This window comes from Mustela nigripes, chromosome 15, assembly GCF_022355385.1.
Source record: "Mustela nigripes isolate SB6536 chromosome 15, MUSNIG.SB6536, whole genome shotgun sequence".
Taxonomy (NCBI): Eukaryota; Metazoa; Chordata; class Mammalia; order Carnivora; family Mustelidae; genus Mustela; species Mustela nigripes.
Window position 1 is genome coordinate 29,183,000 of NC_081571.1, and position 15,078 is coordinate 29,198,077.

Here is a 15,078-nt window from a genome sequence, read left to right on the forward strand (position 1 = left end):
TACTTAGTAAAAATCTGCCTAGTGAATAAATGAAGCCAAGTGGCACAAGATAAGGACAACTTATCTTTTTAAAATCATTGTTACGGTATATTTGGAAGGTAAATAAGTTCTGTATAGATGACCATGTGATATCACTATTTCCTCCTTTAATAGAGGTGAATCAGAATTAATTGATTATTTTTTGCTGTGTTTATGAGCCAAAAGAGCAATCTTAGTTGTTGCTTGTAACAAGCATTTTGTTTTGTGTTTTTCTGCTTGTTTTGTATTTACTTTTGTTTATGCCAGTAAAAGTTCTCCAACTTGGTTAAGACCAAAAAAACCCCTATTTATTTGAAAATTAGAATATCAGTATTCTTTATCATCTTTTGGCTTGTTCATCTCAATATATAATGAAGCTTAAATAATATCCAACTATTGTCTTGGAAGTCCTTTGGTACAGTTTCAGCTGTTGAAAATATAAACATGTAACTTGTAAAAATGTTGTTTGTATTGAGAGTTTTCCTTATTAAACAGTTTAGTAAATAGTGAGTTAATTACTTGTTTAAAATTCCTAACTGATCTATTTTACTTATGGTTACTTGTTATTGAACAGGTAAGTTATGGATTAATTAAAGGCAGATGAAAAAGGTTTGGCAGTGATCAAAATTAGCTAAACTAATTGATTACCTGTGAGTGGGTGTTAAATGGGCATAAAAAGTGTTAAGAGATGAGGTCTTTACTCTTAAGGTTAGGTAATTAAAAACAGAAGGGAAAATGTACAATCTGATGTTGTAGTGCAATGGTCATCCATTAGGAGAGGGACCTCTCCATATTAAAACCTGGTTGCTTTGCTGAAAACCATATTTGTGTTGATTGGGGAGAAGATTTACTATGATTGATTTTTATTAAGGATTAGCTTTAAATCCTGGTGTATATGGATTTACCATGGTGTGGATGGTATTGCCCTTCCCCATCCAGGACGCCGTAGAGTAAAGGGTTACTGTGAGCTGCATGAGGTTAAGACAGATGTGATAGCAGCTTATTTTCCCAGGACTCTAGATTATTTTTATACTATCAGCTCACCACTCAGGTTAGGCAACTTTTGATACCTTGGGTACATGCCTGAGTATTCCTTTTTTGAGTAAGTTTTGATTGGATTGATTATAAAATTGCTCACTGTGATGAGACTTCATTTTTCCCAGCTTGGCTAGTTACCTGATTTCTTCAGTATTAGACTTTCTTAGTATACATTCATTCACATGGTAATAAACAGCATATTGACTAGTTAGGAATGCTTTGAAGGTATAAACATGCAATTTAATATCTAGCAAATTTTTGCTGTGGTATGGCTATGATACATTTCTACTGGTAGTAGTAATGAAGTCTTACTCTTGTGTGACTTTGGGGGGTTTTTAACAAAGTACTTTGAAATAGATTATATCCCCTTGAGTCCTAGCAGTCTTAAAGTTGATAGGATACTTTTGTTCCATATTCACAGAGGAAGAAAACAGTCTGGTTCATTTATTCAGTCATTGATTAAATATTGAGTTACTACTGGGTGTTATGTACTGTCTTTAGCTTGTTCATAGACTCTATAACAATTTAACAGTAAGAGAGTTCAAAATTATAGTACTTAGCTGTAGGATTGTTCTAAGCACTTTATGTCTATCAATTCATTTAATTCTCAGAAAATCTTATATGAGTTTTAAGTACCATTATTACCCCCATTTTGCAGGAGATGAAACTGAGGCATAGAATGATTAACTTGGGAAAAAAAACAAGTAACTTATTCAAGGTCACATATCTAGTAAGTTGGAGCTGGGATTTAGATCTAGGCAGTTTGGGTTCCAGAGTTTGTCCTCTTAAGACCCTTGAGCTCTGTTGGCCTCTGTTAGCATATGGTCTGAACTGAGTTGTTCTGACAGTGGTATTGAGAGTTGTTTTCTCAGTCAGCTTTCCTGTATTGGAAGGCATGGGGAACTGCAGATATTTCTTATCTTATTCTGTCCTCAAATAATCTTATCTTGATCTTGGAAGTTTGAGTGGGAATGGTACTCTTATTCTTGTACTCAAGAACATAAGCTCCATGAGAACAAGGACCTTATCCATCTAGTTTACCTCTGTATTCTCACTGCATGCAATAGTGCCTAGCTCATAGTATGTTTTGAAATATTATCGAGTGAGTGCATTCAGACATGTGGCAGAAGAAAAACCCCATAAATATCTGGGATAGGGATATCATTACAGCCAGAAGCTCTGCATTCTGTTGACATTATATGCATAGCTGTTCTGATATACAGGAGTAAGTTTCAATTCTTCCCAGATATACTACTGTACCTGTTACCTTAAATTCTTTCTGTCTCCCTTTCAGCAGCCTATCAAATGGGTATATTTATTGAGTACCTACAAGGTGTAAATTATTACATAGTAATGGTATAGGCAAAGATATAATCAAACATGATTTTTGTCCTTAAGGAGTATATACAACGTACATATGGTGAAATTACATGACAATAATTAGAGCTAAATAACAGTTTTAAATGACATGAAATACAAAATGAACAAATCAGAAATTTAGAGCTGGAAATCTTGAGATCTCACTCAACTCTTGTTTTATAGATGAAGCAACAAGTTCAGAAAGGCTAAGTGAATTCTCAAATAGTGCTACAAAATGTTTCTCAGACTAACGGAACTCCTCTTTCCTGATAGAGTAAATTACATTCAAAGTTCACAGATGGGATGGAATTGACCTTTGGTAGGTCAGGGATGCAGTGTTTTGAATGGACTTTTTGAAAGTTTTGGGTTGAAGAAAGTTTCAGGTAAGAGAGTACTAATAAAAGGGAAAAAATAAGAAATGCGTTCAGGGTACCATTAGGGGAACAGTCAGACTAAATAGAGTTAAGTTTGTCTTAGGCTGTGATAGGAAGTGACTGTAGGTTGAATTCAGGAGTGATCTGGTGCTTAACACTTTTTGATTAAGTCACATTCAAGGAAGATTAGTATCAAATGAATCCATAGTTTGGATTGGAATGGGGGTACACCTGGAAGCAGAAAGAACCAGTCAGGAAATTGTTTTCTCTGTTACTTTTTAATGAATGAAGGAGATAAATTAGAGGGATAGTGATTTTTTGTAAAGTGATTCAGTATAGAAGTCCTTTGGTTAGGAAATTTCTCAGTTTAGAAAACTACTGTATTCACTTTCCAAGTCTGTCTTCCCTTAAAGTAATATATTTCTCTTCTCATTTTGAAAAATCAACAGACAAAAATAACCTAATTTTTTGGAAAGGCTATTATCTATAGCTGTAGTTTTAAAAGTGCGAGGGGTAAGTGGTAATAACCTTCAGGTAGGATTTTTGCAGTTTGTTTTCATAGGATTCATCTGTGTCTAATCCAAAGCAGATGTGTCCCAAATATATTTAGTAGTGAAAAGAAATCCAAGTGTGAACTAATATTTTAGGATTGGTTCTTTACACTAGTGATCATAGAGACTTTTCCCTCCTTTCTTTTCATTCACTCACTTGCCAGTCTTTTCCAGGCAGTGGAAAGAGGAAGAATAATTTCTTCCTAACTGCCCCCCGCTCCCCGCCCCAGCACTCTCAGGTCTACCACAAGGGAAACGGTATATATAGTTATTTAAAATGTTAAAAGCATTAGTGCTGTCATCGACACTAATGTGAGTAATTTGATTATTTTATTGACATTTAAAGTGCCACAAAAGTAAATTATATGTTGGTGCCTTTTTTTCACTTCACTTGCCATTTAAAATTTTGAGAATATATTCGTATATGTGTGCATATACATATAAAGAAATATAATTTTAAAAGGATATTTTGAAATTTTTAGATTTCCTATGTATTTGAAAGGATATAATTTAGTAAGTATTTGTACAGCACGAATCTCTGTCCTTAAGGAGAGCCTACTTAAAATCAAGAATAAGTGTGTATCTATACATACAGATATACATATATGTGTGTGTGTGTACGCATACACACACACACAGACACAGATAATAGGTATAACAGGTTCCAAATACTACTCTCCTGTTTTCGGTCCTTTGTTTCAGTTTTTTTCACCTATTTATAATTTATTTTGTAGTATTTATACCTACCTTTGTTGACTGCTTGAAACATTTTAGGGAATGACTTGGGATGGAAGTGCAATAAATGGGAAAAGGATGACAAAGGTAGGCTGTGTGTCAGGAGAGATATTAATAAAGCAGTATTGAGAGTCAGAAGGTAAAGATCAGATCACATGCCTTTGAAGAGGTGGCATTTGAGAGAAGTTATTTTAGTAGAGAAAACTTACACCAAGAAGGTTCAAGGTACAGGGAGTATTTATGGAAAAGAGCATAGGACATAGTCTAAGTTGGTAAGTGATGGTGTCTATATATAGGAATATGGAAGATAAGGCTAACTTTGAAAAGCATCGGAGACAGGATTGAGGAGTCTTGACTTAATTGGACATGGAATGGAGGGCCCTTTTTAGTTTTTGTGCCTTGTAATGGCCTGGTCTCAGTGTTGGGTTTTAGGGAACTCCTGACTTTATTTCGGATGTCTAGTTGCTTCCTTCCCTAATAGGGTATGAGGAACTCAGTAATTCCTTTTGCTGTCAGTGGTGGAAATGGAGGCATATTGTCTTTGTGGTTACAGTCTGAGATGATGGTTTGAATCAGTGACCTTGGCCTCATTAGGAAAGCTAAGGAGGCAAGGACCCAGTCCACATATGGTAACATTCTACTAATCCAGAGGTTGAACACTGGTAACTTAATCCTTTGGAATACAACCTCTGGAATGTAAAGGCCTCCAAACTGCTGGAAATTGCTATCACAAAATAAAGCCATGTAGCTACCACCCTCTTCCTCCAGGGCTATTTTTGTATAGTATTTTTGGTTATTTTTTTAGACTTTTTAAGTGTTATGTTTGCCGTCTTTATCACCTTAAAGCAGATGAGGGAGGGGAAAGAAAAGAAATGGGATTCTAAGGCAGGGGCAAATTAGGCAAGTAGTAGCATATAGCCTGACAGCAAAGTAGGAATTAGAAATTTTAAGATTACCCCAAAGAGACATGATACAGTGAATGATTCACTATTTGAAAGTGAGATTATAAAATAGGTAAACCTGGGGCGCCTGGGTGGCCCAGTGGGTTAGGCCTCTGCCTTCTGCTCAGGTCATGATCTCAGGATCCTGGGATCAAGCCCTGCCATCAGGCTCTCTGCTCAGCGGGGATCCTGCTTCCCCCCCCTCTCTCTGCCTGCCGTCTGCCTACTTGTGATATTTCTCTCTCTGTCAAATAGATAAATAAAATCCTTAAAAAAAATGAACTAGATAAACCTAACCCACTTACATGCTAAGGAAGTTTTTGTTTATACTTAATATTAAATTAATTTTATTTTCTTGGTTGTGTTTTATTGTATTTTCAACAATGATGAGGATTCTCTTTCTGCTTGGGGGAAAGAACTCATGTTTTAGAAACTACTTTTTAAAGATGATAGTCAATAAAACTTATAGTAGCAAATTCATTTTAGAAAAGTGCTGCTTGTAAGTTATTTTTTGCTTGATTTTTGTTTCTCCAAGTGTATTGCTTTGGGTGCAAAGTGGTGTGAGGTGGATTGAAAAAATACGGGTTTTGGCTGTAGTGCTGTCCACGAGTCAGGTGCTGATAACCCATCAAATATCTAGCTTTCTCCTTTTCTTCCTCTTTTTAGGCTTTATTACTGTAGTTTACTTCCCTTTCAGACTTAGGCTTGGAGCCATGTCTTTTCTTCAGTTCATGCTCCCTGTTACTGTAGAATCTTGGAATAAAGTTTCGTCTGACAGTGAAGCTTCAGCTTCATTGTGTTATTTTCTTCTTTGGGGATCTACCAAGCATTATTTACTAGTTGTTCTCTGAAATGACAGCAGGATTTATATACAACTGTTATATTTTGTTATTAGGAATTTTAGTTGTTTTCAGGTTCCAGGGAGGAGGGATGGATCCAAAATGGGGAGATAGGTTAAGTCCAAATTAGATATCTTAAAATGTTTCCTGCTTTCATTCTTGAATCCCATAATAATTAACCATAATTCTGAACCCCAATCCTTTTAGGAATAAGTATATTTAATGCTTATTGAAGGAACATAATGTTTGAATTATCGACCACTTTAGCTTTTTTTTTTTTTTTGGTAAATTTATATAAGACGAATGATGAATTTATAGGGGACCCGAGGATTATAGGATGACAGAGAGATGATTCTAAAATTTCTTTTTCTTTTACTGTATTATTGGCAGATATATTATTTAGGTAAAATATTATTAAGTAACTTGGTCATATAATACTAAGTGATGGAGTGAGTATTCCGCTAGGTGATTTGACCCAAAGCTTGTACTCTTAACCATTCTGGAGATTGTCTTGGCCCACTGATGAGCCATATGAGGTGGCAGCTGACTGCTGTCAAAAGCAGTCGTTAGCCTATGAGGATGGAGGCATTTAGTCCTGTAGATTTCACTGGATTCTCATTATAGAGTTGTACAGTGAGTGATGTTCTTAAGGGTGATCCTTTCGATTGTTTTCTCCTAATTAACTTTTTTTTTTAAATTATTTTACACACAGAGAGAGAAATCACAAGTAGGCAAAGAGGCAGGCAGAGGCGGGGGGGCGGGAAGCAGGCTCCCTGCTGAGCAGAGAGCTCGATATGGGACTCGATCCCAGGACCCTGAGATCATGACCTGAGCCGTAGGGAGAGGCTTAACCCACTGAGCCACCCAGGCGCCCCTCCTAATTAACTCTTTTAATTTTTTTTTTTTTTTTTTTTTTTATTTACTTGACAGAGAGAGAGATCACAAGTAGGCGGAGAGTCAGGCAGAGAGAGAGAGATAGAGAAGCAGGCTCCCGCTGAGCAAAGAGCCCAATGCGGGGCTCGATCCCAGGACACCGAGATCACGACCCGAGCCGAAGGCAGCGGCTCAACCCACTGAGCCACCCAGGCGCCCCTTAAAAACATTTATATCCCAAATGATTAAATTTTCCAAATTTTTGCTAAAGAATAAACTTTAAATTTGGAGAATTTGTTTAAGTGAAATCCAATTTTTAAGACTAAATGAATGTAGAAATAATTTTATGACATGAACCTTTCAGTAAGTCAAGTTAGTAGCCTTCTGCTGGTCTCATTTTGTGAGCTTTTACGATAAGCTATTGATACTTAGGATATATATTTTTTAATGCTTAACATGATCAAGTTACATTAAGATACTTATTAAAGTAGAAAACTCATTTTAATCGGTTGAATCATAATAGCACATTTTATGACTCAGTCTTTTAATTTTGAATGGTTATAGCATTTGGTTTGCATTTCATGCTTATTATTGGAAGAAGAAAATGCTAATTTATGTGAATACTTTTATAGTAAGTTGAAGAACAGGATTTACCTTGTCTTTTTGCTTGTTATCTTAAAAGGAGGAGTTTATTTTTTGAGACAATTCCCTTAGGTCTTCTATTCTAGTCTATTTTATCTCTCTCTCTCTCTCTCTCTCTATCTGAGAGAGCGAGAGAGTACAGTCAGGGGGAACTGTAGAGGGAGAGGGAGAAGCAGGCTCCCTACTGAGCAGAGAGCCCAGTGTAGGGCTCCATCCTAGGACTCTAGGGTCATGACCTGAGCTGAAGGCAGATGCTTAACCATCTGAGCCACCTAGGTGTCCTTGGCCTTAGGTATTCTATTAATTCAAAGTTTTTACAGTAGAGCTGCTTTGTTTAATTTTTCATTGTGTGTTTCCTGATTTATAAACATTGAATTATATAAAGAAACAATTGGAACTTCCTAAAATCTTGTAGTTAATAGTAAGTATCTTAATTGATATAGTAACTTAATTTATCACTGAATAGTAATATAGTATGAATCTTACTCAGTTTTTCCATAATTTCACTTTCCACTACTATATAATAGCCAAAAGCTACTGAAAGCCAGTAATTTTCACATCTTGTATAATTTGATTGCATTTCTAGACATTTTACTTATTCGTATGCTTTTGACAGCCTAAATTTGCCATTCTCCCCATCCATGTAGGCAATCACAATGGAGAATTTTTTTTTTAAAAGATTTTAATTATTTATTTGAGAGAGAGTGCAAGCGAGAGAGCGCTAGCAGGGGGAGCAGCAGTTGGAGAGGGAGAAGCAGGCTTCCCACTGAGCAGGGATCCTGATTGGGGTGGTCGGGGGAGAGTTTGGTCCCAGGATCCTGAGATCAAAGATTCCAAAATCTGGACCTGAGCTGAAGGCAGATGCTTAACTGACTGAGCCACCCAGGTGCCCCTAAAGGGAGAATGTTTAAAAGTGAGGTTGTCTGTTGTGAAATAGAAAGCAGAAAGGGACCCACTTTGGGTTTTTTCCTTTTATTTAAAGGTTTAGTTTCTAGTTGTACTTGTATTTTTAGCTCATGAGGATCTACCAGTATCTTACTAAATTTTCTTGTTAAGAAATGGATCCAATATGCAAAAACAAAAACTTTTAACAAGTAGACACTCTGGCCTAATAAAACTCAAGTTGTGCTGTATTTGAGCTTATAAATACGTGACCTAAATGCCATGTAGTGGTCTGAGTCAGAGACTCAACAAATGAGTAAGGTAGCAGAAAGGTCTAGAAGATGATTACTGTGAATAGAAGGGAAAGAGGAGGAACTGGTGATAATTGATAACTTATTAAACAGTTTTGTTGCCTACATCTCTAAATCTAGCAATATAAAATATTTTAGAAAAACTACCTAAGCTAATTTAAGCAGTTGTCTATTAGCCTTTGGAGCTTTTTATAGTATTTCTAATCTTTCCTGGTATTGTGATGATTTATTTACTTAAGAAATATTTGAATGCTTGTTGTGTATGCTAGCACTGAACAAAGGTACTAAGGATACAAAAAAAAGTTGTGCTTTTGGTCTTCCAAGAGTTTTGTCTAGTACTCTGAAAAAGCATCATAAGATCTTAATATATTTTCTAAATTATCCAAATTAACATATCATGCTTAGTTGCTCTGTATATGATGTGCATGACAGCCTTTTGATTCAAATAAGTTGATTAATCTAGCTATGGATTAAGGAGCATAGTGGACAGTGAGGTAGAGTTTAATGAGCATTAGCTTTGGCATCAGATCTGGTAGCTAATCTTCTTTATGCTATCTTGCATTGTGTGACCTTTGTAAATGTAAGCCCAGTTTTCTTACCTGTGAAGTGGGAGTAAGCTACCCTTGCACTGTTGTTGGGAGGGTTTAAGGGGATAAAGGATGTCATGCACCTAGCTCAGTTCTTTATAGTTGTTGTACATAGTATCTGCTTTTATTATTGTATAAGTAAGAATGATTCCTTTCAGAAGCACTGTAAATTAAAATTAAAAGCTTGCCTACATAGTCGGAGACTTTCTCCATACGATAACCTTCTAAACCAGGGATTCTGCACCCTTGTGACATTTTTGGTATAGCCTTTCTTGCCTGGGGATCCATAAGAGAATTAATCCCTGTAGGAAAAGAGTGACTCTCTCTCAATCCTCCTAAGAATGGCGTGTATCTGGTATCACCATTCTAGATGCATATGAGCAAAGGGAATTTATTACTTATAATGGAAGCATCAGGGATTAATTCTTCTGAGTCCTAGGCTGCTGGGACAGTGTTATAACTATTCGAGAACTGCTTCAAAATTCTTAAATTTACAGAAACAAAAGTTGTTAAGAAAGCACACCTTCCTCTTTTTCTTAATGGGGATAGGGGCTACTTACAAGGAATATAGTGTCTTCTGGGTGTTTGTTAATATTCCAAAATAGAACGATTACCCTAATCAAGTGATTCTTTTTCATTATAAAGATTGTTTTAGATGGACATAGTGCCCTGAAGACCCATCTGTTCCATACTCCCTCCTATATGGGACTGAGTGAACACTATCTCCTTAGAATGAATGGAATTAATCAGCTTGTTTTTAGTAAGATAATGAGTCAGTACCTGGTTTTTAAGTATCAAGATCATTGAACTGGATTTTGAAATCTAGTATAAAAGTTTCAAAACTAGTGTTTTTGATATGCCACTTTTTCAAGCCAAAAAAGAAAAAAAATTTCTAGAGCCCAGGAGTCTTGGGGAATTTTTTTTTTTAAAGATTTTATTTATTTATTTATTTGACGCACAGAGAGAGAGAGAGAGAGAGACCGTGAGAGAGGGAACTCAAGCAGGGGGAGTGGGAGAGGGCGAAGCAGCAGGCTTCCGGCTGAGCAGGGAGCCTGGTGCGGGGCTTGATCCCAGAACCCTGGGATCATGACCTCAGCTGAAGGCAGTGCTTTAACTACTGAGCAACCCAGGCGCCCTGGGAATGCTTTTTGTTATAGACATCCTGGAGGTTAACTTTGCATTTTAATGTATTAAAGACTGAGAAATTCTGCAGAAGAGAGACAATTTTATTTAGTCACCACTAACCTTCCCAACTTTTTTGATCATCTAATGTTTATTAATGTCCTGTAGAATGAGTGTTCTTCATAATATGCTTTGGAAAATGTTAATCTCCTTCATTTTATACATGAGCAATGCCTTGGGTCCTGTAGTTAAGTGATGGTGGCAGACTTCAACTGGATCCCATCTCTACAATTATTATTCTACCCCTAACAATTCCTTTTCTGCTATATCACCCTGGTTTTTATAAGTATTCGATTTATATTAGAAATAAAAGTAAAATTGTTGTCATATGAATATATATACCAAGTGAGCCATCTGGCAGAAGATTAAGAACATATTTTGAGAACTACAGCCCTGACATATTTGCAGCCTCATTTTATTGGCTTTGTCATTGTAAATGGTTTACAGACCTTAGGGATAGACTTCATATGAGTTAGTGTATTCCTGGGGGAACTCTGTAAATAGGATAGAAAGAACTAGTTAACACTGTAAACATTCAGAGATAGGGAAGCTGATCAGTTTCTTTGCTTTGATTACCGTTAACGTAGAACTTTTTACTAACTTTGTGTTTCTTATGTTTTAGAGTTAAAGCTTGATATTGCTAACAAAGTAAAGGAGCCAACTGAAGGTTATCCTCTCCCATTTATCTATTCCCTTTGTTACACGGATTTGAGAAATGGATTAAGAAAGTACAAATGGGGATGTCAACTTCTGAGGTGAAAATTGAAGTCTTTTGGGGACTGAAAGATTTATCAAAGGGGTGAAAAGAATGGTTATTGGAGGTGTTTCTGAAGATAAATTGGTAGATTAGGGAAGGAATTTTTGGCTCTTTTGGGAATGTCTTTGTAAAACTGCAAAGTTGGAATTTTTAAAACTAGCTGCATTTGATGGTTTCAGAAATTTGACCCCAGTTTTGAAGGAAGAATGGAAAGAAAAGTACTGTACTCTGGTATTACACCTGAATAAAATTTAAACGAGTGACTTATTAAAACGTGTGAAGGAATATACAGGAATATCATTTCCTAATGGGGATACATCCATATGTGAAGTTGTCTTACTTGATGAATTGAGAATTTAGTAGTATTGGCACTTTCAAGGGCTTAATCCAAGGTCTGTTGTGGCTTTTACAAAATTGTGCTGCTAGCCTATACAGTGATTAATAAACTTCATGTATCTCTCATATCAAATCATATTTCTTAGATTACAACAAACATATTCTTGAATTATTAACTTAACAGGTGGTGATATTCTTTTCCCTTCATCTCTTTTTACTATTTTTGGCAGTATTTTCCTTTTCAAGACATGGATTGTTACTATAAAATCTTATTCCAAAAATGTCTGGGGAAATAGAATAAAGTCTAATTTGTTATTGCTAGACTATTATTTTAATCATGCTCATAACAGAAATGATGCCTTCTGTTGTAGATTTGATGTTAAATTACATTAAGATAATTAAACTCATTAAACTCTTTGTGAAATTTTTATACATTTAAAACACTATCCTATAGATTTGTTAGGCAAGTCAGTGGATAGGTAAACTAGAAATTCAAATTTTTAAAAAAGCTTTTTTAAAAGCACTTTTAAAAGGTAAGAGAAATTTCTGATTACCATTTCAATTTACTTTTAGATGCAGTCTTCTCAGGTTCAATAGAAACATCTGTTTCTAAATTATTTTGCTGATACAGAGTTTTGCTATACTTTATTTCGAAGCTTTATTGCCTTGTCAAACTTCCGTTGGTTGATAGAAATGACAAAGCAAGTAACTTTCAACAGATCCATGTTTAAATGAAATTGAAGGGAAGAATTTCAGAATTCTACTTAAAACATTGTTTATTTTAGCAGTTTGTCATATACGAATATTTGACAGAAAAGTTAATGAAAATAATATGACTTAAAAAATATAAAATTCGTTAAAACTCTGGGTCCTAGAGACTGGTTTTGAATTTTCTATTCTGCAGCTGCTATGTGTATGATCTTAGGGCAGTTATTCCATTACTTTTTCCCTTAGTGTCCTTATCAATAAAACTTTAATATTGTATATGTCAGAGTTATTGTGAGGATTGAATGAGGTAATATATATTAAATGCATAATAATATATTACTTGCTATATACTAAGCTCAATAAATGGTAATAAAAAAAAAAGGTCCTAAATATTTTTAACTGATTTTACGAGTGAAAGTAAATTATTTGGCTGGCCCAGGGGAAGAGCTTGTGATTCCTGATTTTGAGGTTATGAGTTTGAGCCCCACATTGGGTATAGAGATTACTTAATTAAATTAAAAAAATATTAGGGAGCTTCATCGTTGATTTTTAGTGGAAAAAAATAATAGTGGAACATTTATGGCACTAAACTTTGTTTCCTATAGACATTTTTAAAGAAAAAAATGAGCATAATATTTTATTCCTTCCATTTTTATAATATGGCAATAAATGCTTATATATGATAATTCAAATTATCAATTTAAATTGGAAGACCGTTTGGTTTTTTAATCTGCCTGTTCTATCTTATGTTTGCTGTAGTGCAAAGTTAATTTCTACAACTAGTTATTTAACATAAACATAACTTAGTTTTTCTGTTTGTGGGTGAAAGATTTTGATCTCTCACATGCTTTCTTCAGAAGAATTCTATTCTAAAATAGAATCCTATTCTAATTTAGGATTAGAATAATTTACCAAAGAAATGAAAAAACTTAAGACTGTCACCATCTGATTAATTTTTTTTTTTAAAGATTATTTATTTTTTTATTTGACAGACAGAGATCACAAGTAGGCAGAGAGGCAGGCAGAGAGAGGAGGAAGCAGGCTCCCTGCCGTGCAGAGAGCCTGGTGCGGGGCTCGATCCCAGGACCCTGGGATCATGACCCGAGTCGAAGGCAGAGGCTTTAACTCACTGAGCCACCCAGGCACCCCTGATTAATTTTCTGATACTAATACAGAACATAACATAATGCTGGCATTTCTAGTAGGATTAGATTGGTATAAACTTTTCATAATGAAAAATGTAGATTTATATTTCTTAGTGGACATTCCATTCGTGTGTCAAATATGGTACCTTATTCAGAACCTCTTTAGTTTTTAATTTATTTTAAAATAATTTTAGACTTAACCGAAGTTGCAAATTAGTTAATAGAATTCTCATATAATTCACCCAGTTTTCCTTAATGGTCATATTTTACATAACCATAGAACAAATGTAGAAATCAGGAGTTAATACTAACCAATCTGTAAACTTTATTTGATTTTGACCATTTTTTATTTGCTAAATGACCTTTTTTCCAGTCCAGGATCTAATCCAGAATCTCATACTCTTGTCTTTAATTGTCTTGTCTCCTTAGTCTCCTTCAATCTGGGATGCTTCTCTCTTTGCCTTTCACGACTTTGACACTTTTGAAGGGTACTAGCTAGTTAGAATGTCCCTTAATTTGTGTGTCTGATGTTTCTCATGATCAGATTGGGATAATGCATTTTTGGCAAGGATTCCACAGAAATAATGTTATGTCCTTATCAGTGCATTATATCAGGAGGTAGGTGGTATTGATTTGTTCCGTTACTGGTGACATTATCTTGATCATTTGGTTAAGGAAGTGTCTGCCAAGTTTTTATACTCTTAAAATTACTCTTTTTCTCCTTAGAAATAGCAAATGTTTTGTGGGGAGATATTTTGAGACACTGTAAATATCTTATTTATCATATTTTCAATTTTTCATATACTCATCATAGTTTTCATTAATGTTAGTATCCATTAAGGAATCTTGCTTGATCAGAAACTTTTGAATTTAATTCTGTAACATCTTTTTGTTGTTGATGTATTTCTTGTTATAGATGGAGAAGTGTCTTGAAGGAATTAATATAAAGGCAGCATAATTCATAAAACGTCACTGTTCTTCCTTCTATAGTCTTTTCATCTGTTTCTAAATGCACTCATTAGGGATGAAGCACAACCCAAGGTCCTGGAATAAAAAATGAGATAGAAAGATGATCCTTTCTTTTTTTTTTTTTCCCCCAGTACCTTGTATATACTTTAGTATATGCTGGCCATTATAAGAACAAAGCCAAATATTTCACAGTAGCAAAATAAAGAGGTGAAAAAGAGGTGAAAGTAATGGGCTGGGTTAATTATGAAAGGAATTTATGAGAGCAACTTAGAGAGTTTTCTTAAAATAGACTTCTACTAAGGTTTTCTTTTCTTGTCAAATCGAAGGGCCTTTTTCATTCAGAGGAGACGATGGCAAATTTAAATATTTTTGTGTTTAATATTCTTGAGCTTGAAGTTGCCTTTTTTATATGACATATATTTCTATGATTGCCTTTTATCTTTTATTCTGTAGTGGACTAATTACTTTAAAAAAATGTGTTGTGCTTTGTTTCAAAAAATGTGTTGTGCATTGTTTCTTTATCTGTTGTACTTTATCATATACCTTAATCAGTGAATCATGAAGACACATTGTCTGTCTCTTGTGTATCTGTTAACAAATACTTGATTTTTAAACCTAGTGGAGTAACTTGAATCTCAGTAACATTTTTGGATAGTGTCTTTTCCAAAAGGGTGAAGAGAAAATGTAGTGGTAAATCTTGAAATTTGGTAGTTCTTAAAGCATTTTAATAATTAGGGTTTTCATTCTCATCACAATTTTTTTCTCTTTTAGGAAATTGCTTTCCATGAGAAGTGTCTCCTCTTATAATGCTATGCATTCCTTAAAGTTTCA

At 34.9% G+C, this 15,078-nt stretch overlaps 1 protein-coding gene across 6 annotated transcripts in view; it reads left to right on the forward strand.

The window, feature by feature from the left end:
* TSC22D1 (TSC22 domain family member 1) overlaps positions 1-15,078 on the forward strand; it is a 138,615-nt gene that overhangs the window by 11,771 nt on the left and 111,766 nt on the right. The window contains exon 2 of one of the 6 annotated variants that reach the window (XM_059378008.1): positions 10,955-10,982. The exons of the other annotated variants lie outside the window; for them this stretch is intronic. Coding sequence (XP_059233991.1) covers positions 10,955-10,967 — 13 coding nt within the window. The 3' untranslated portion in view covers positions 10,968-10,982. Of the gene's footprint in view, positions 1-10,954; positions 10,983-15,078 lie in introns of those variants that run through there. 6 annotated transcript variants of the gene reach the window in all.